The 22,510-nt window shown below is 37.3% G+C and overlaps 2 protein-coding genes across 2 annotated transcripts in view; one reads left to right on the top strand and one right to left on the bottom strand.

Moving 5' to 3' along the window:
- coro1a (coronin, actin binding protein, 1A) overlaps window positions 1–4,456 on the top strand; it is a 29,840-nt gene extending 25,384 nt beyond the window's left edge. Inside the window, exons 6-11 of the mRNA XM_007251024.4 lie at window positions 685–804; window positions 1,583–1,687; window positions 2,724–2,869; window positions 2,966–3,023; window positions 3,753–3,968; window positions 4,101–4,456. Of these exons, the coding sequence (XP_007251086.1) occupies window positions 685–804; window positions 1,583–1,687; window positions 2,724–2,869; window positions 2,966–3,023; window positions 3,753–3,968; window positions 4,101–4,193 (738 nt within the window). The 3' untranslated portion in view covers window positions 4,194–4,456. The remainder of the gene's footprint in view (window positions 1–684; window positions 805–1,582; window positions 1,688–2,723; window positions 2,870–2,965; window positions 3,024–3,752; window positions 3,969–4,100) is intronic.
- A 4,771-nt stretch (window positions 4,457–9,227) lies between these two features.
- cldni (claudin i) lies at window positions 9,228–21,110 on the bottom strand. The gene is made up of 3 exons (XM_007251023.4): window positions 20,981–21,110; window positions 14,049–14,181; window positions 9,228–12,027 (listed from the first exon to the last, which is right to left on the bottom strand). The coding sequence occupies exons 2-3, from the start codon at window positions 14,178–14,180 to the stop codon at window positions 11,524–11,526; spliced, it is 636 nt and encodes a 211-aa protein (XP_007251085.2). The 5' UTR covers window position 14,181; window positions 20,981–21,110; the 3' UTR covers window positions 9,228–11,523.
- Window positions 21,111–22,510: the final 1,400 nt, after the last annotated feature.

The following is a 22,510-nucleotide window of genomic DNA, read 5'->3' as shown; positions in this document are numbered from 1 at the left end:
AAAAGTAGTTATGATAATTTGTAAAATGGAAAATACTAAAATTTGAGGGTTTCTTTTTTTTTTTGCTTGTGCCGCCATCTTGCAATTGATTCTCATAGCCCTCTGTTTTGAGTGTGACTTTAAATAATCTCAGTTTGAAGGATCTTGTAGTTCTAACACTTCCATCTACCCCTTCAACCTAACAGCCTAACATGAATCAAGACTCTCTACCCCTCGACATGCATGCGCAAAGCAGAGGGGTAGGGCTAAGTGGAAGGGTTAAGGGGTGAAATGGGATTGGGCCTAAATATCATGCTTAGTTTATATCGTATTATAATATCAGATGTTGCAGTAAGCTATTATGAAGCTCATGTAGCAGCTGGATGAGTTCAGCATCAGTTGTTTGTTTTGTTCGCTGAGGAAGTTCAGCATCGGTTGCTAAGAACAACAACAAAAAAAAACAGGAAACGAAGAATCAAACGCCCACTAACTGTGTTATTTATTGTACTCTTATCACATACACATGATCATTATAGCACATTTTTTATCTGTATATTGTGTATCTGTTCTACCTGCTGTGCTCTTATCCAGGTCACAGTCCTTTTATCACTTTGTAAACGCATTGTTCATTGTTCATATGCTGTATGAAGTGTATTCTCGAATATGATGTATGGTGTGTGTGTGTGTGTGTGTGTGTGTTTACAGGAGAAGGATAAGCCTCATGAGGGCTCCAGGCCGGTCAGGGCTGTGTTTGTGTCCGAGGGGAAGATTCTGACCACTGGTTTCAGCAGAATGAGTGAGAGACAGGTGGCGCTCTGGGATCCGGTAAGCAGTCAATTACTGCAAATATGCAGATTAGTAAATTCAGAAACAGTACAAAAAAAAATATGAGGAGATTACTGTTTTGAAATGTTCTATAACTTCACAATACTGTGTATTTGTGTGTTAATAAAACGTACGAGTACAGTAATACTGCATGATCAATCCTACTGTTACTAATACTCATCTGAGTACTAATACTTTCAATAAAACTATTAAAATACTGTCCTCAATACTCACTAATACTGTAGCTGATTCTGTTTGTTACCAGTGCTCACCAATGCTGTCTTCAGTTCTCATTTATACTGTAACTAATACTGTTTCTGTTACTAATAATTAGTAATGTTGTCTTCAGTACTCCCTAATAGTGCCACTAATACTGTAACTAATACTGTTTGTTACCAATAATCACTAATGATGTCTTCAGTACTCACTTATTGCCACTAAAACTGTCACTAATACTTTTACTAATACTATATTTAATGTTGTTACTTATACTGTCACTATACTGTCTGTCACTAAAATATAACTATTGCTCTCATTAATACTACCACTATCACTATAATTGACAGTATTATTGTAATCACCAATTCCAATTCTATCACTAAAACTATCACTAATAATTAATACTGTAATCACTGTAATTAATACTGTTACAAATACTATTACTAATTTTATTATTAATATTGTCAATAATACTAAAACTACTAGCGTAATTGATTCTATTACTAATACTGTTACTGTAATCGTCTGATTGCGTGTGTGTGTGTGTGTGTATTTGCAGGACAGCTTTAATGAGCCGCTGACTCTGCAGGAGTTGGACACCAGTAGTGGAGTTCTGCTGCCCTTCTTTGACCCAGACACTTCGGTCGTTTACCTGTGCGGAAAGGTGAGGCTCAACACATCTGACCATCAGCAGCACAAATAAATCCTATATTGAAAATACTGTGTACATCAGGACTGGGCTTAATTCCAGTACAGTATAATTACACCTATTGAATTGGCCAAATTAGAGCTACCAAGTTCAGATATTTAATGCAGATTAGCCAAATTAGATACACAGAATCACAGACTGTGATTAAGCCTAGTCTTTGACGGTACAGAATTTTAAATAGCAATTTTCCATTAAAGGAACAAATGGTTTACTACTTGACTTTTACCTGTCTGGAAAACTACCTCAAATAGTCAAACAGTAATATATCTAAGATATTGATGATTTTGAATGTTTTTTTTCTAATCTAACCGTCATGTCTGAACAGGATTCAGACAGGCCAAAATGCAGATAAGATACTTTATTAAAGAATGTATCAAAACGGAGAGTAGTCAAAACGTTTAGTGTGAACACCAGTAAACAGTAACACAGAGAGCAATGGGATTCAATCCAAAGTTCATACAAAGACAGGAAATATATAACAGGAAAAAGGGTAGACAAAAATCGAGGTAGACAAAAAATAAGGTCATGCACAAGAGGGTAACAAAAGCAATGAAACAAACGCTTTGTAAGTGGTAAACCAATTAATAGTTGGTGAGTAGTGTGTGGAGTGAAGATGTATATATAGTGGTGTGAACAGGTGTGATCAATATTCTGGTGATTGACAATCTTCCGGTGTGTGGTACATTCTGGTCATCGTAGTCCAGGGGCTAGAGATCACTGGTAGAGCTGAGTGTGGTGGAGCAAATAAGGAGCATGTTAATTAACATGAATTAGTGAGTGAAACCAGGAAGGTTAAATTAAGGAAAGTATATAAACATGCAGTAGGTGAAGTTTGATTCAGAATTAAATATATCACTCTGAGCATCTCCTTTCATTTTTAAGGTAACTATAAAAAGCCATCATGTTCCAATGGACAATGTACAGTTCTCACACAAAATAATTATTATTGGTTTTTGTGCGTAAATATCTGTGCATATGTATGTGTTGACAGGGCGACAGCAGTATTCGTTACTTTGAGGTGACGGACGAGGCTCCTTACGTCCATTATCTCTCCATGTACAGCAGCAAAGAGAGCCAGAAGGGGATGGGCTACATGCCCAAGAGAGGACTGGAGGTCAACAAGTGTGAGATCGCCAGGTACACACCATTAATCCGCACACACACAAATATATACAACACAGCAGCTTATTAATTTCTACAAATTCATCATCATGATGTTTTCTCTAATTTCAGATTCTATAAACTCCATGAGAGGAAGTGTGAGCCCATTGTAATGACAGTGCCACGAAAGGTAATGTCCATGTTGCACTTCCACTTATTGTTCTCTCAGTAACCACTATTTTGTATCTCTATTCACTGACCACTTTTTATTTTTAATATAAACACCCACATTGTACATCCATTCACTGGTCATTTTAATAGAAACCCAAACTTTGAGCTTCCACAAACACATGCACTGGTCTCTTTATTAGAAACCCCTTCCCAGACATTGCAAGTTGCAAGAATTAATTATATATATATTTACATTAACTCACATCAACATGTCTCTTGCAATCATTTAGTCCCTCATGGGCAATGCTAAAATCACTATTACAACCTGTACCGTGGACAAGACTTTCTTTATTTATTTCCTTTATTTATTTCACTAGATGGTCCTTTATTTTTTTTATTTACTTTTACCAGACATGAACGCATCCAGTTCAGTAGGGGGGAAAAACACTGCCCGCCCACACTAAAAACTGATTGGCTGACTTACAAATACTTTGAAGAGAACGGGCCAATCAGAACCCTCTTTGTTTTGCATGCGCTTCATAAATATGCACATGAGTGGAGTGCCGTATTCTCTCTCTCTCTCTTTCACGAATGCGATTGGGAAAAAAAGCAGGAGATTTTATCTGATCTCATTTTAGTAGAAAACCTTTCTTTAAGCTTCCTCTCACTGGCCACTTTATTGGAAACACCCACTTTGGACAGTTTAATTTGATCAGCTGCTGTAACGGCTGTGTGTTGTGTGTTGCAGTCTGACCTGTTCCAGGAGGATCTGTATCCAGACACTATTGGACCGGAGCCGTCGGTGGAGGCTGATGAATGGTTCGCTGGTAAAGAGGGGAAGCCCATCCTCATCTCTCTGAAGGACGGCTTTGTGGCCACCACCAAAAACAAAGAGTTTAAGGTCATCAAGAGCCTCATGTCCACCACAACGGCCTCCTGCGGCCAGCGGCAGGGCAATGGCGAGGTATGACTACAATACACACACACACACACACACACGCACACATATTAGACTGAGCTTTCATTATCTGAATTTGATTTTAGAGCCATGCATGATTAATTAATATCTGTCTCTCTCTCCTTCTCTCTCTTTCAGGATGTGCAGGCGCTGCAGAATGAAGTGAAGGAGTTGAGGGAGATCGTGGAGGAGCTGAGTAAACGAGTGAGCGAGCTAGAAAGCAAAAACTGAGGGCCGGAGCGACGGACTCAACTGGAAATGTGAAAACATAAACCACACAAGTGTTTTAAGGGTAGAACCAAGGGGGGAGAGAGGGGATGGGGGGCTGTCGTGTTTTATGAAGGGATAAAAAGAACATTGCAGCTTTTTACAAACCAAATATCGCCTTTCAGGGATTTGAATTTATTTTCTAGAGTTTTTTAAGATGTTTTTCCAAACTCATTATAATATATGTCAAAATAGAGCATTTCAATAAATGTCAACAATATTTTAAACATTTTGATGTTGTCTTATTATTATCATTTTTATTATTAAAAAATACAAAAAATATAGGTACTGTGATAAACACTGAGGAGGAGCTACCGTTTTTCATCAGGGTGAATATAATAACGCCGTTTAGAGTGTGTTATTGATATTAATTACAAATGAGAGACTGCAGCTCTAACTCAGTGTGACAGAGTTCACGCTCTTTGGATAGGTGAGATCCTTTGCTCATCTGCTACTATTAAAGGAGCAATCAGTAGTAAACTGAGTGAGTGAGTGTGTGAAATGGCTGCAGCAGTCTAACTGATTTCAAAACACTGGAGAGAGTTGTCTGCCCCGCCCACCCCTCCACAGACATGAAGCTCACTCAGGTTGCCAAGCTCAGAACACTGAACCTACACAAATGAATGGAAGTCGAGTTCAATAATGCTAACCATTACACTTTATAAACCAGCTTATGTGGATTTTGTAAAACTCGAGTAACTCAAATTACTTGAGTATTCGTATACGTATCGTAAATTTATATTTTATCATATTTTAACTTTTTTAATCTTACTTTTTTAATCTTGAATTATGCAGTATGAATTTGCATTTACCTGCAATGCCGTGCTTTACCATATGATCGATGTCACTAATTCCCGCTTTCTCAGCAAACCTTGCTTAACTGTGCACTCGTTTCCACGCCAAGTATTTCTTCATAAATCACAGTTCTTGCGCGAGATGTTGCGTACGCACATTTCACCCTTTAGAAATGAGCCCCGAGGCCTCTGTCTAGGCCACTCCAAAGTCTTCACTTTGTTTTTCTTCAGCCATGCAGGGGTGGACTTGCTGGTGTGTTTTGGATCATTGTCCTGCTGCAGAACCCAAGTTCGTTTCAGCTTGAAGTCACGAACAGATGGTTGAATAATATCTTTAGGATTTTTTGGTAGACAGCGGAATTTATAGTTCCATTTCCATTGGTGTGTCTAGAGAAACTGTAAACCACAGTTAAACTTTGTTTTAACACTGTTTCACACAGGGCCATGTAAGTTTAGATTTTTTTCCTCCATTAATCATAAAAACCTTGATTTAAAACTGCATTACATGTTTGCTTGTGTTGTCTTTGACTAATATTAAAATTTGTTTGATGATCTGAAACATTAAAAAGTGACAAACAAGCAAAAAAAATAAGAAAGAGGACAAACACTTTTTCACACCACCATATAGGTTCAGATTCAATGACTGTTGAAGGAATAATTGTGAACAGGCCACCAGTAGCTGTTTGTTTTATTTCTCTTGTGTCCCCAATAAAACCTCAATAAAACTTCTGTACAATATCCGCTTTCTAACATGTACATTTCCACACTTCCTCTGTACCATTTTTATAGCTGCCACTAATGATTAGAATGTAGGCAGAAGCACAGCACAGAAGATACTGTAGACAGAAGATAGCACAGAAGATACCCGCAGTAGAGCTACAGCAAGTCATACTTGTCAGAGCGTGGAGGCCACAGGGGAGGAGACCAGCTGCTTTATCTGCAGACCACTTGCTGCACTTAAAAGGGCAGCTGTCAATATTGTAGCTCCTATTCACAGAGCTTCACAGGCTTTTCTGTGTAAAATGAGGAAGATTTTTCTGAGTTGGCAACACCTCTGCTACCTCTCTGTCATTGTGAATAAAAGCTGTTCTGTATCACTCATGTATTCTGGATATTTAATTGACCTACTCTTGATATTTAACATCTCTCTTTATCTTTATGTGAAGCACAGAGTCTGAGCTCTGAGAATACTGAGGAAACTTGGACATTAGCTTATAGATTTTGGATGATGGATTGAACAGTGCTCAAAGCTGGGATCTCAAAGTTTGGGAGATGTTCCTTGGTCTTCATGATGCTGTTTGTTCACTAGGGTTCACTAACAAACCACTAAGGGCTTCACAAAACAGCTGTATACAGCTTATACTGAGACTAAATTATACACAGCTGGACTCTATTAACTGATTAAGTATCTTCTGAAGGCAGTGGATTGCACAGTATTTTATTTAGGGGGTTCAGAGTAAAGGGGGCTGAATACTGGGTGTAGTGACCTTTTAAACAAAACGAACTAAAATGACTTAAGCCACCACAATTAGAAGAAGAGCTGGCGATAGCGGTTTGACTCGCTGTAGCGGGTATTATAACAAAGTCCATACCTTTAAAACGTTGGATATACCAATCCATTTATTGGTCTGACATCAGCAGTACATATTCCAGCAGTAGTTCCAGCGTTCATGGTCTTTAAATGTCCCGCTTTACACACACACCAATAGCGTTCACCGTGCGGTCAAAATACTGTTGACTTCCTCCCCAACTCTCCTTTCCCACTCTACCATACATTCACCTATAAACCTTGGCAGCGCCCCCAAGTGGAAAATGTCAATATAAACCAAAATTTTAAAGAAACATAAATAGCTCCAACACTGGGGCTGAATACTTTTGCACGTCACACTTTTCAGAATTGTTTATACATTTTGAAAATCATGAATTATTTGTGTTCCACTTCACAGTTATGTACTACTTCGTTTTGGGCTATTACTTCTCAATAAAATACATTAAAAAACACAATAAAATACAAAGTATACAAGGCTCTTAAATAGAAACATGTGTGTAAAATATACAGACCAAATGATTACCAAGTAATAATAACCCAGAATTATAAACACAGGGTTCAAACGGTTAATGTTGGCAAAATATTAAGACTTTCAACAGCAGGTCAAATTCAACAAATGTTCACTGTAAACTGTGTATTGCTGCCACTAGATGGTAGCATTTCCTTTTGTTGTTTTATTCTTGTGCATTGTTTTTTTTTGGGGGGGGGGGGCAAAAATATTATTTATCATAACCCTAACAGTCATCCAGATTCTGCAGGTTAGGCCAAAAATCCTTCTGAAACCACCCGCCCTGCCCTGCCCCCCCATACCCCTCCCCCCGACCGACACATTGATAAATACTACAATAACTATATATTCTCTGTCTTGACTGAGTTATATGAACTTAATACACATAAACAGCCCACAAATACAACAGCTACAAACTACAAAAGTATACAATAGACCCAACAATAAATGCTTAACTTTCCTACAAGTACAACCGTTCAACAAAGATCACTCATTTGTATGCCTACAGGACGCCACAGCAGCCAAAACATTAAGTACACACAAAAACTCACCAGTCAGGCAGCCTATTACTTAGTTTCAAGTTGAAGGGCAGGCTTTAAAAAGGCTTTTTAATACAATATGACACAATATCTGTATTTCCATGATAGTTAGCTAAATATTTAATTAATCCAGCATGCGCGCTCCGTTTTACGAGCGCAAAGAAGGCGTTAGACAGCCATGGCCCCGCCCCCGCTGTGAAAACCATGAATCTGATTGGTTAGATTGTCCTATGACTTTTCTAATAGACTTGTCACTCCCCGATCTGTACCCCCTGCCCGATTTGTGCCGCGCATGCGCACTGCACACTGAGCAGGGGGCGCAGATCGGGCAGCCACGGCTGTCAACAGTTGTCGGCGCTGTGAGATCGCTGATCAAGCTTAACTTCTGTTTTCTGAATTCTAGATAGACAGATAGGTGTTTAAAGTAATTAAAAATCGAAAATAATCTGTTAAAATGTGTGAGCCTGCGGTGTTTTTATTTATTTTTGTTACATATACCAAGTCTGTAAATTACTTCACATTTAAAAATTCTTTTTATTCTTAAAATACACAGCAAATTATTATAAATAACAGGTACAACACATTCATCAAAATATCAGCTTATTTTACTCTCAGAAAAAAGCATGAGAGCGAACCCATATCTCTCTCAACACACACACGCGCGCACACACACACACACACTTTCCTTGCCCATTCCTTCGTTGGAGGATGGCGTGAATGCTGTCCTCCAGTGTACGAGCTGTTTGCGACAGTGTGGGCGGAAGTACACCTTGGCATTACCTACCCGATCTGTGCCCCTGCTCATCTCGCTCAGTTTGCAGTGCGCATGCGTGCACATGCGCGGCACAAATCGGGCAGGGGGTACAGATCGGGGAGTGACAAGACTCATTACTACACCCTTCTCAAAATCAAAAAAGGGGCACACAGTCACGTGAGCAGAAGCTATTTTAAAAAGCTCTGATTGGTCAAGGACCGCTGTCAGTCAGATAAGAGTCCTACAGCAACTGAAAAACACAGACTAATGCTTAGAATTAGTTGCTGTTTTTTTTAGTTAATTTATAAAATAATTGCTTGCAATCACAACAATTATATTATATACTTCCTGATTAAATTTTTTTAAATTATTTACATGCACTTTTTGTCACCCCTTCTCTGAAGGGTTAGAAGGGCCTTACTGCACACCACTGCTTTCACTCATAAATAAAGTTAACACACAACATGACATTGAATTATACATATTAACAGATGATAAACAGGTGATAAATAGAAAGAAAAAAAAAGTTCCCAGAAAAGTGTTGGGTCACTAGAACCGTTTCAGTCTTCAATGTCTTAGAATAGATTCTATGGGCCCTATTTTATTGATCTATAGGCGAGCTGTCAATCACGCATGGCACAGCTTGATCTAGGGTGTGTCAGTGTGTCTTTGGTGTTGTGAGGGTGCAAAAAATATGCCTTGCACACAAACACACAAAAAGCATGTACTAATTTTCTGAATGAATCATAACAGGAACAGGAAATAAAACAATAAGTATTTTTGATGAGCTTTTGGATGTGTTCTGACCTCATCATAAAACATCACCTCAAAAATAACAATCAAGACACACAGAATGAGAAAAATTGGCTTTTATTACAAATATATAATGAGGCCCATTGTTTTAACAAGACAAAATAGTATGACATTACAATTCATTGTAAAATGCAATGAGTCTGTTTTTATAGTCACTTTATTATAATCCTAATTAATTATGATCTAAGAGCTTAATAACACGTTATTTCCCTGCTGATTAAAAAACAGTTATTGAAATGTTTATTTGACCTGAGGCTGCCTTTGTACACAACATCTCTGACCAGCGTTCAATGTGCTAAATCACCCCATACACCCATCAGCCATTACATTAAAACCACCAGCCTATTTATTGTGTATGTTGCCAAAATAGGTCTTGTTTCAACTGGTTGCTCTTTCTTTCTCAACAAATCTATCAAATGTTGGAGATTCACTGACGTACTGTTCACTTGCTGCCTAACAGGTATATATTATATCATTAGAACCATCATAATCAACATTCTTCACCTCACCACTCATCAGTTTTAATGTTATGGCTGATCGATGTTTGGACATTTAGCTACTCGTGTTGGCGTTAGCTGCTCAATTGGACAGATTTACCCGCACCACCAGCACAAACAAGAGACCAAACACACATTTAGACACGATATGATTATAGCATAGTGTTAACACTACACTGCTGTCCTGAGAAAACACCTCTTATCCACAACACCACATTTAATTATTATCTTTAACCCCCAGAGTCATCAAATCACCAGAGAGCATGAATAAGAATCAAACACACTTATCAGACTGAAGGTCTTCTCATGACAGCAGCAGCTTGTTAAGAAGTACAGAAGAATATATATATTTAAAAAAAACATGTAGGACAGAATACAAAGAATAAAAACATGAGCTGAACAAATATTTACAGATCTATATGTATCTATATGGACTTCGGTGGTGATTTCATATCTACTGAATCAAATCGACTGAATGTTTCGATTTCCTTTGTTCAATATGTCCCCGATATTCATTCTTTAAGGACGGGATAATTATCTCATTTCTATACAAAGCTCCTCAATTAGGGATGCACAGTGAAATTTAGCTAATTCTTGTCTCTAAACAAGTTGATCTGGGTTATAACAATTGTGCGCTGTATTTAAACCCTCACGTTTCTATAAAAAAAAGAAGATTACGTTAATTAAGTTGGAATTTTGGCTAATATAAAGAAAACCGTCACGCAGGGCACCTCTTTAGGTTTAAATTAGGGAGCATATTTCTAGCATATTGCTGTGTAGCTGTTTGTCGTATATATATATATATACATATATATATATCTATATATATATATATATACACTATCAGTCAACAATTGTTACCATTGTAAATTAATGCTGAAGTCATCCAGACTATAAAGGAACACATAAAGAATCAAGTAGTAACTTTAAAGTGTTAATTAAACCAAAATACTCTGTGAAGCATTTAGTACGCTCTTATCTGGGGTGCTGTTAACTTGCAGTTTCTAAGGCCGGTAACTCTAATAAACTGCAACAGAGAAAACTCTTGGTCTTTCTTTTCTGGGGCAGTCCTGATGAGAGCCAGTTTCATCATAATGTTTTTGATGGTCTTTATGACTGCACTTGAGGATACTTTCTAAATTCATGAAATGTTTCAGATAAATTTGATCTTTATTTCTTAAAGTATTTGTTTTCTTTACTTAGTTGACTAAAGTATTTCTTGACATTATATGGATTAGAACAGTACTTAAATAGGGATATTCACTGTAAACAAACTCTCTTACCAACCGACTGTAGATAAGTTCAGCACAGCTGTTAACTAAAAGCTGTTCCAGGTGACTCTAACTCATAAAGCTGACTGAGACGAGAGGTGCTACTCTTTTTTGTTTAACACTTTTTTGGTTACTAAATAGTTCTATAAGTTTTTCTTCATAGTTTGAATGACTTTAGTATTAATCTATAATGTTTGACATTTTAAAATATTGGAAAAAACACTGAATTTAAGGTGTGTCCAAACTTTTGACTAGTACATTATGTATGTATACTGTAATAAGGATGTGTAAATATGTCCCATTCCACACTATTGAAGAATTAGGACCATTTTACCATGTTCTAACAGGTATGTTGGAACAGCCATTGTTTGGTTTGGCTGTAAATAAAAAAATAATATATATAAAAAGTAAATTATGATTCAATTTAATTTGACTCAGTATTGCTATAAAAACTTTTTGGGGGCTTTCTTTGTTCACAATAATCAAATTTAACATTCCAAAATCAACGCAGTTCAGTCACCACCATCTTTACACCCCTACCTGCCAATAAACACCCTAAGACCACCCCTCTACACGTAGTTTTTGCTGGGGGCGGAGGCACTGTTGCTGTAATATTTGGCGGTTCCTCCTGAGCTGCCGGAGCGAGGTCGGCTGAAGCAGCACAGCAGACCACCAGCCAGCAGGAGGAGGATCCCACCAGCCCAGCCGATGAAGATGCAGGGCCCCAGCTCCCTCCGGCTGGCAGCGGGCACCAGCGGGTTGTTGAAGTTCTTGATTACGTTGTTGGCGGTCCAGCTGACAGGGATGATTAGGAGCAGGCCGGCGATGATCATGGCCACTCCAGCCACCAGGCACACTTTGGGCTTGGCGTCTTCGTTCTCGATGCAGGTGGTGAAGTCGGCGCCGGCGAACAGTGCTAGCAGGGCGATGGCGGTCAGCATGCAGCAGATGATGGTCATGGCACGGGCGGCCTGGAGGTCAGAGCCCAGGATCAGCAGGGATTCGTAGGCCTTGCACTGCTGCTGACCTGTGCTCTGCACCACACACTCCATCCACAGCCCCTCCTGTTGCACCTGAACATACAAATACACACATAGCAATCAGCGGGGTAAGAAAACATACATAAATTGATCATTTCATTAATCCTATGGGCTCCTGTGGTTTTTGATACTGTGAAGTGGATAAGACAGGGATCCCGCGGGCTCTTAAAAAGTCTTAGACTGTCTTAAATTAAAATCCAGGTAATTAAGGGCTCACGTTTTCTTAAATTTACTGTAAATTTGCTGTAGGCATTATATTTTCAGACGCTGCATTTAATGTCTGTGGGAAAACACAGTGCCCCAGCGTAATCACCTAATCCGGAGAGAGAACTAAGGTTAGCGGAGAGCTGGCTAACATTAGCAGTGAGCTAGCTAACATGCTAACTTTAGCCGCAAGTTAATGTTACAGAAGAGAGAACTAAGATTAGCGGAGAGCTAACTAACATTAGCCGAGAGATAGCTAACATACTAACTTTAGTGGCGACTTAGCTAATGTTTCAGAGGGGAGAACTAAAAGTAGTGGGGAGATAGCTAACGTTAGCGGAGAGCTAGCTAACATACCAACTTTAGTGTCAAGTTAGCTAATGTTTCAGAGGAAAGAATTAAGATTAGTGGAGAGCTAGCTAACATTAGCGGAGAGCTAGCTAACATACTAACTTTAGTGTCAAGTTAGCTAATGTTTCAGAGGAGAGAACTAAGATTAGTGGAGAGCTAGCTAACATTAGCAGAGCAATAGCTAACATACTAACTTTAGCAGCAAGTGAGCTAATGTTTCAGAGGAAAGAAATAAGATTAGTGGAGAGCTAGCTAACATACTAACTTTAGCAGCAAGTTAGCTAATGTTTCGGAGGAGAGAACTAAGATTAGTGGAGAGCTAGCTAACATTAGCAGAGCGATAGCTAACATACTAACTTTAGCAGCAAGTTAGCTAATGTTACAAAAGAAAGAACTAAGGTTAGCAGAGAGCTAACATATTAACTTTAGCGTTGAGTTATCTAATTTTACTGGGGAGAGAACTACGGTTAGAGGAGAGCTAGCTAACAATAGTGGCGAGCTTGCTAACATATTAACTTTCGCGACGTGTTAGCTAAAGTTACTAGGGAGTTTAGCGGAGAGCTAGCTAACGTTATCGGAAGGAGAACTAAGGTTAGCAGGGAGCTAGCTAACATGCTAACATACTAACAAATGATAACAAATGGGAAACGTTAAGTTTTGATTTCCAATACAATAAATTATTTTCTACCGAATAAATTATGACTAGAATTTTGGGTCTTAAATTATATTTTTTGAGGACTTAAAAAGGGTGCAAGAAACCTGTATAAGTACTTTACCAAAATCTGTATCAAATTTATATTGACAAAAATTTTGGGACACACAAACTTCTCATTCCTTCTCTGTTTCAACATTAAGGGTATTAAACAAGAGTTTATTCTGCTTTTGTTGAAGGAACTGCCTCTACTTTTCAGGAAGGCTTTCTACTAAAGGTCAGACTTTTAGATGTTCACCATTGTAAAAGTATTGGATGGAGCACTATGCTACCAGAGAGCACAGTTTGAATGCGCTACAGCTCAATGGCAATCATTTATATTTATTTATTCTATATATTCTATTGCCTACATGTTTTTTTAACAATGGGTGCAAATCAAATAACTGTATGGACTAATTTAATTAAATTAGAATTGGTGAATGCACCTATTATGGACAGAATGTAAGCAGATCTATTACAAATTACTAAATTTGTAGTTTAAGGAGAGTCTGTGATTGTTTAGGCGCATAGATAGCGATGCTAACAGTTGTACTATGGGAGTTCATTATCTATTAGCTACATTAGCTTAGTAGCTCCTGTGTAAAAGTTAAGAAGCCAATGTTTGTATGTTACGTGATGAAAAAATACAAATTCTGCAATGAAATGTGCAAAATAACGTCCTATATTGTCTACAAAGCCACATGCATGATGTTCAGTGTTATCATATTATCATATATCAAGTCTACAGCATCTGTATATTTCTTATTTCTTTTTTTTAAACAGGGTGTGTGTGTGTGTATGTGTGTACCTGTGCAGTGATGATGTTCTGTCCGGTGAAGGATGACACCTTCCAGTTGGGCAGGACGCAGGTAACAATGCCGGCGATGAGGCCCAACACTCCCAGCCCCACACACACGATCTGAATTCCTGAAGAACCCATCCTGAATGAGAGAAAACAGAACCGTTAGCATGATTTGTATTTAAGCAGTCAGTCTAAACAACAAACATGGGGTTCTAAGTGTAAACATTGATACAAACTGACACATAAACAATAGAATAGTACAGAGATTCTTAACTGGTGGGTCAAGACCCAAAAATGGTTCGCGGACACATTCTGGCAAGTTTTTAAAAAATAAATATTTTTTTCCAAAATTAAAAAGAATTAATGTTCATCTTTTATATTGGTAAAAAAGAGACAGATTGAGTTATTTTTACTCATATACTCTAAATGCAGAGATATGCAGAGAAGTGAACAATTTAAGTTAATTATTTAGTAACTTTTGTACATGTAATTATTATGTTTCTTCGCAATTTCTTAAAAATAAGGTCCTAAATTTACTTTACATGCATACGTATGTTTAAATGGGTTTCTGAAGGCTATTTGTTTGGTTTGTATTCTATGAAAGTGGGTCGCAACTTAATGACCATGAGAAAATGTGGTAACCAGGCTGAGACCAGTTGAAAACCTCTGGTAAAGTATATAGTAAAAGTTATAATAGTATATCGAACCTCAAAAAAATGATATAGATTTTTAATTAACAGTTCACATGTAAAGATTGGTGTCAGTATTATTTAAAGCCAGACTGTCAGAGATCTGTTTTTTTATATTAATAAAAATTATAATTGTAATTGTAAAACAAGTATACAGTATATATTTTACACTTCATGTTGGTGTCATTCTTATTTATTGTTTTAGATAGGAAATAGAAAGGAATAAGACCAAAATGCGGTCATGCTTATGCATGTTTGATAAATCAGAGGTTTTTCTGTGTGAAGTTAAAATAAATGCAGCAAACCAATCCCTTTCAATAGATACGCATTTAGGAGAAAAACTGAAGGTGTTATACTGTATGTACTATTTGCCACAAATAATCAACTAATAAGCGTTTCATATTTTACATGTTCCTAATATCAAGATATTGAGAAAAAACATGCCATATTGAAGATAAAATGCTAATTTATTGATCAAGTCATATAACAATAACAAAATGTTCTTTTAAAGAGGAATGGTTTCAGTTTTTGGAAAAGCACTTTTAGCACTTTTCTGGAGGCCTAGAATGTGATCAGGGTTCTTCTTTTGTAAAAACTGACTAACTTTTAGCCTGCCTCAGCCAGTTTATCAGTTTAGTAAAGCCATTGCTTCTTGGTGGCATCTAAAATGTGCTGATCATAACTGAAATTTAAGCAGGAAATGAAAGCTGTGGTTGGTGCTTTTAGAGCATACATTCCATTTGTGGTATAGAACACACAGACAAACCAGTGAGCACACATCCATTACAGTGCCCAAAGAGTAAAATAAGTTTAGATGTCTCAAATATTGATAAAGGAGAAAACCTGCCAATCCAGGGGATCAAGCTGGGGGCCTTCTTGTTCGAAGCCCACTTCTCTAATGTTAAGGCCATGATTGCCTCCAAGCAATTTTGATGGGTGGACCCCACTTGTAGCCATGATTTGGTGATAAGTGACAAATCAAGTGAAGATTTTCCTGAGAAAAACTTTATAAACCAGCTGGCTAATCAAATTTTTCAGACCAATCAAAGCTATGGGCATCCAATGTCCCCAAAATCTTGTTTCCTACCACATTTCATTGCTTTTCCCAACAATATGTTTCTAAACATGGCAACATGGTTTTATATGATGAATCTTTGCACATCTACAAGGGAAAGCTAAAGCATGGAAGAAAGTAATTCATAGCTAGAAAGGTAACAAGCAAGACTAGCCAGTATGCTAACCAGCTATGTTGATACATCCCCCATGTGACAACACAAACGAATCTAATACACCCACAAGAGACAAACTTGGGGTGACATGAGCACTGAGAACTCATGCTTCCTTCCCTCAGCAGCTGAAGTCTGAGCGAGAGAGCACAATTGGCCAGCTAACAGTTTAGCAAAGTTCGGAAAAGGTTACAGGAAGGTTAACCTGTAATGTTACAAAAAAAATGTTCCAAGAACATTCTAAAAATGTGTGTCATTATGATGGTTTACATCACATTATTAGACGAATACTAGACGAATACTAACATTTTGGAAAAATTTACAACAAGTGAAGTTTATAAATATTAAATAAAAATGTCAATGGGTCAAAAGTGACCCGGCTGAGATTTAATTTTCTATATCTTTGCAATAAATTAAATCAATCATTCAGTATTCAAGGTATTCTTCAATTAACTTGTTTTTGATTATAGTATGTCCTTATTTAATTTTGATCTTTCTTACTTTTTGAATAAAAGCCCTTTTTGTATCACTACACCTCTAATGCACATGGGTTAAAAAATATCTGCATTCATTTTCCTTGTAAATTCCTGTGTAGCTGAGGGATTCTTTAATATATACTAGCAATAAATTAATTCAGTCATTCAGAATTTAACATCGCTGGCCTTTAATGTTCCAAAAATTGTTAACTGGGTAGATGTATTGTAGATGTAACTCTCTCCCCTCATAACTCCTAGTGTAATGTTGGTCAACACAGGCATCTGTTTGTTGTTGTATTGGAGCTGGGGTTCCAGCGCTTTCCTTGGTGTGCATTGGCTGCCTAGGAACTGGCTTTACATGAATCCGAGGAGGCATATGCTGGTCTTTCTTCAACATCCTAGTGTTGGAAAGGTGGGAGAGGGTCATAGCTAGTGATAGGGCATTCCAAATTGGGTAGAAAATGAGGTAAACTTAGAAATAAACTGGCTATGCTAGGCTTTATAAACGTTGGGATGAATTTATAGAGTTGTTTTCAAGGGATTAAAGACAAGAAGTACATCTGGTAGATGAGGAATCCCTCTCTAAGCTTTAGTGTCTGTTTCAGCTCTTATGAATTGACTTGCACAACAGTGCTCTATTGCACGCAAACATGCGCACAAAGTGGCCCCGGGGTGGAATAAGCACAAGTAGCTTAGGCGACAATCCCACAATTCCTTCCCCTCCCTGTTTCAGCAGGTCCGTACAGGAATTTCGTAGCTTTTGGCTGCGGTTGGTTGAACAACAAAGTCTAGAAGAAATGCAGCTTCAGGCTCAAGTCCTGACAGGTTTTATCCCTTCTCCACCTGCTTCACCGCACCCAGACTCATCCCGGCCCAATCTCACCTAGATCTACTCTAAACACGCTAGGGTTCTGGGTTCTGTAGATGGATGGATGGTAGTTGGGTTTTTGAGAAGAGATTATGAGTGTTTTTCTTCGGAAAACTTCAATTAACCATTTAACGGTTGGTTTGTATTGTTTTCTATGAACCGAGGGTCCTCATGTAGGGCTTATATGGATGGAACATAGGCTAGGTGCGCTCGTATTTTGGGATCTGAGTGGATTTGTATGCATAGTATGTGTTGGGACCTAGTTTTTATCTTGTTAAATGGGCCCACATTTATCTTATATGGGTCCCAGTTAGGCCTAAAGTTAGGGGCCCATGATGTGCCCAACACTGACATTCATATGTGGGACCCACATGCAACCATGGACAAATCTTACTGGGTCTTAGAGTTGGGTCTCCCATAGAGGCCCCACATGCACATGATTTCTGGGTATTAAGTGAATAATAAGCCTTGGAATGCAATCCGATCTTAAGATTATTTTAAGAATCTTGAAATAAAGCCTAAATAAAAACATAATAATAATTTGATGAAGGGTCTTTTTTAATCAGTGCTCCTCACACACTCATCCTAAGTGGCCTATTGTCCACTTATTAAGCCGCCTACACAGCTTACTCAATGAAGAACCTCTTGATTCATATTCATCCCTCCAAATTTCTCATCTTTCCTCTTCAGATTGATTCAGAAACCACACATACACACACACAGACACACACACACAAATCCTTTCTTGCACTAACACGCAGCAGCATGTACTGGTGAAGGCCTGGCCTGGGGAGGAGGACAGGTGGTGAGTGGGCTCAAAAACAAAATGACTAACAGTAATTACCGCTGTTTTTAGTCTCCACTGATCTGTTCAACAGCTCTACGGCTGACTAACGGATAAAGCCGCATGCGGAACCATTCCTTCGCCTCCCTTCCACACTGTTTGTCTGCATTTCTTCAGTCTTGCATCAGTGAACGATCAGTGTCCACACAAACCGCAAGGCTTTTCGGCTTAGAAACCGCAATCTGAATGTCCATCGAGGTGACTCTGCATTGAGATGCAGTGAGAAGATGTAGCAATACACAGAATGTTTTATAATGAATCTGATAAAACGGGCCACTGTTCAGGATGCAAATCGGAATAGATAGGCACGATATTGGCTTTAAAGAACCATTAAGGATTATATTTTCTGTAGTAACTCATAAAATGATCAGGAAGTATGCTAAGTTAAAGCTCTTGACTGTGTGGTACGTCATGCTAAACTTCCCACCGCCATTCCCCCAGTCCCGTTCCCACACTCAGGGTTGTCAACTATTAACAACAGCATGCAAACCAACTGATTCAGCCATATAAAAATAGGCAAGCTGCCTATTTTTCTGCCGGACAGGTCATCACTAAGCTTCCGTAAGATTGCTAACCATAGGTGATGGGTAATTGTCATTTATTAGAGACAAGAATTTAGGACATTCAAACCTATATATTAACTGGCACGCTACAGAGTAAGACTTGTTGACGCTTGCCACTGTGTGTCAATCTGGCAACCCCCGTGAGCTCTGTGTCTGGGGAGGAACGGGTGGGGGAGAAGACTCTATCCAGTGTTTAGAAATTGGACTCTGTGATTGAAACACTTTGAAAGGGTCCATACAAAACACACATTAAAAGACCTTTTTTTGAATGCTCTTTTGTAAAATGACTTGTTAACAATCTAACAACTGATGCAATGGTTCTTTGTAGAATCTCTTTGAAGAACCACTTAAAACTAAAAAAATTCTGCATGTTCCTTGAGAGGGTTGCCTTCTAAGAATAATTTAGGATATGACTTTTACATTATGGCGCCAACTCTTCTCTCATTCTTCAAACTTATTTTAAGTTACTCAACTTCATACGTAGTATATCTTATATCAGTAGACCAGCTAGAAAGGATATTTGTCCAATTGTTATTTGTGAGATAAGTTTATTTGTTTGAAACACTTTGAAACACACTAAAAATCACTCAATTTAACTTCATTCTAATAAGACTATTCTAAGCCATGAAACTGCTGCTATCGGTTATTTGTGCAGTTCCAAGGAACCACGCCCTGAAGAACCATTTTTTTTAGATCTTTTTTAGACTTTTTAAAATGTACAGATCTTGCACACCATCCAAACATTATAGGAATAACTTAAAAAGTGGTATTGAACATGTACATAACTCTTTCTCAAATTCTTTAAACTCTTGATTATAGTTAATGATAAAATAGCTATTTATGCAATTTCATAGATGAACCACACTTTTTTTAAGTCCGAAGAACCTGTACTTTATCAAAACAAATAGAAACTGTCTTTATTATTTGTTGTGCTGTGGAATCTCTTTCATTTTGCCGCCATCTGTGTAAAAATCTGTCGACATGTTGGCGCCATTTTCCAACCTCATTCTAACCAATTCACACTTCACAACAGAGCTGCTGCTGAAATTACGTTCTGTGTGATTTCATAAAGAAACCTCACCCTAAAATACATTTTTAGAACTTCGTTGAGATATTTGACACAGAAACATTCCAAAAAGAACTCTATAACTCTGAGAATTGCTATAAAACGCAAAAACGCCCTATATAACAGTTCCAAACTCTAAAACATTCTTCAAGCTCAACAACTAATGCCAGACACTACACTTAGCAGTAGAGTTGCTGGAATTGTTTCATCTTTAAATGGTCTAAAAATCTATCTCATACTTCATTCTTCAACCCCCCTTTTAACAAGTATTTTTAAACTCTTAACAGTCAGTCTGCTAAAAAAAGGGTTCTTCATCAAATTAATGGAAGAGTCACACTCTAAAGACTTTTTTTGTAAGTACTTTTGTAAGTACTTTTGTAAGTACAGACCTGTCTTTTGACTCTTTAAAATCCTGAATTTTGTGTAAACCTTCTACGAATGATAAATTTAGTAAAGATTCTGTACTACATTATGGTGCCAAACTCTGAGCCATAATTTAACTACTGTTTCTAAACTTTAGAGCAGAACAGCCATTGGAAACGGTTCTTTGTGGAATTCCACCGAAGAACCACGCCCTTAAGAAACTGTATCCAATTCAAAATTTTGTCATGTGAAAATCTAAAAGCTAAAACATCTTTTTTTTTTCCTTTTCAGATGAAGTTCTTTCAAAAACCAAATCTGACACTTCTGTGGCAGTCTCTGCGGCTCATATATTCTTTTATGGTGTTCTTGATATTTTGTTGTGTATTAAGTAAAAAATTGCATACATAAAAAATATTCAAAAATAGTTATTGATTATGGTTCTAGGATGTATTTAAGTCAGGTCAAGCTACATTAATGTTGATTTAAGAAAAGTTTTAAAAATATAAAAAAAAACATTACCAAACAAACTCATTACCAACATTTATTTAAAAGTGCAATGGTTTGTAAAGTGCATGGCTTCAGCAAATCTGTTGTAATGCATGTATTTTTGAAATGTACTCAAATGTGTTACATTCAGTTCAGTTTTTTTTGTTATTATTATTTACAAACTAATAATTTTATAACATTTTAAGTACATTTAAGTATTTTGTTTATTCTTTATTTTCAGATCATTTTATGAATTTTGAAATTTTTAAGATGTAAATAATGCATGAACTGGAACAGTACTGCACAGAAACGCTCTAAACACACTGAAGCAATAATAAATGAGAAGATTTTCTGTACCTGCACTGTCTGTGAAGACTTGATGGGTTCTGTAGAGTTGCTGTAGAGTTGTGAGTAAGATCTGCTGCAGTGGTTGTGAGTGGAGTCTGGACGCTGGGTAACGGTGAGGTGATGGGAGGTGTATAGGTGCTGAATCCTTTTGTAGAGGAATGTAAGGGAGGAGGGTAGGGGCGTGCGAAGGTGGCGAGACTGGGCTTGTCCTCTCTCTCTCTCTTTCTCCCCTTTTTACTCTGCCTTATGCAAGAAAGCTTTTGAGGTTTTTTTGTGTTTCCATCTTGAAACTATGACGGATTTCTGCATCACAGAGAGTCAGGTGATCTCAGACAGACAAGACGTAAAACTGCAGCGTGAAGAAACCACAGAGGGCCTCCAGTTCCCCTAGTTCTGGTTTCTGCTTATTGTTTAGTAATAGGTTAGCGTGACTTTAATAAATCATGTATACAAACTAGTGCTGGGAGGTTAATCTAATTCACTCAATTCGATGAAAAGAATTACTGTTTTAGTTACATTTTCTAAATGTTATTATTAAGATTATACATCTTTGGATAAAGAAACTGCCAGAGGGAATCTCAGTAGATAGACTTGCTCTTTTTGTTCCTAAAATATAATTCAAATATATGAAGGTTATTTTGTACCTTGTTCAGTATAAAAGTCGCTTGTAGGGTTGAAGGGAGCTGCTTGCTATTCTGCTTTGTAAAAGAAAACAACAAATGTAAAAGAAACATTAGTTTATTAGTAATTTGTTAGCTCTAAATGGTCTGAACATCAATGAAATCTGTAATGTAATTAAGTAGAAGATGGTCGGTCACAAGCCATCAAACTATTTTAATGATTTTTTGTGTGGCATTATTTCACCCAAAAGCAGTGTGAAAGACTAGTGGAGAGCATGCCAAGTCATGTAAGCTGTAATTAAAAATTAGGGTTACTCCACCAGATATTGATTTCTAATTTTTTTCTGAGTTAAAACATTAATATTTTTTTATTCTCACAAACAGATCAACACAACAATAACACAAACATTATTCCAGCAACCATCCCATATATCTAGCACCGGAATGTTACTATTCACACACACACACACATACACACAGACTGGGCAGATATTTATCTTCTTTATTTCCTCTTTCTCTATCCATTTCAATTTCTCTGTTCTCTATTTCTTCACATACAAACCAAAAAATATATATATTTATCCATTGTTTTTATAGTTGTTTTGCTCTTCTTGTTCTTGTTCCTTGATATTTTTCTTTTTTTCTTGCTATATTTTGTCCTTTTGTTTTCTCTCACCTTTTTTGTTTTCTGTTTTTTTTTGTACATTTGTTTGTTTTTTTGTTTCCTCTTTCTTCTCCGCCCTTTTTGCATTTTAATGTGCTTATAATTTTATGTCTATAATATATCTTTGTATTAACACTAATAAAGATTACATGTCATTTGAAGAGGGGGGTTTCCTTTACATTATTTGAGGTTCGAAAGCACTGCATTTCTTTGATTATTTTGAATTTCTTATTTTCTGCTAAACAATGCTCTAAA

This window comes from Astyanax mexicanus, chromosome 19, assembly GCF_023375975.1.
Source record: "Astyanax mexicanus isolate ESR-SI-001 chromosome 19, AstMex3_surface, whole genome shotgun sequence".
NCBI classification, from domain to species: domain Eukaryota; kingdom Metazoa; phylum Chordata; class Actinopteri; order Characiformes; family Acestrorhamphidae; genus Astyanax; species Astyanax mexicanus.
The sequence above is the reverse complement of the archived record's forward strand: the minus strand, read 5'-3'. Positions and strand labels throughout refer to the sequence as shown.

Coding starts and splice junctions, on each gene's coding strand:
- cldni (XM_007251023.4), bottom strand. CDS start 14,180: ATGGGTTCTTCAGGAATTCAGATCGTGTGTGTGGGGCTGGGAGTGTTG. Junction 12,028..14,048: donor AGAACATCATCACTGCACAG/GTACACACATAC, acceptor TTGTATGTTCAG/GTGCAACAGGAGGGGCTGTG.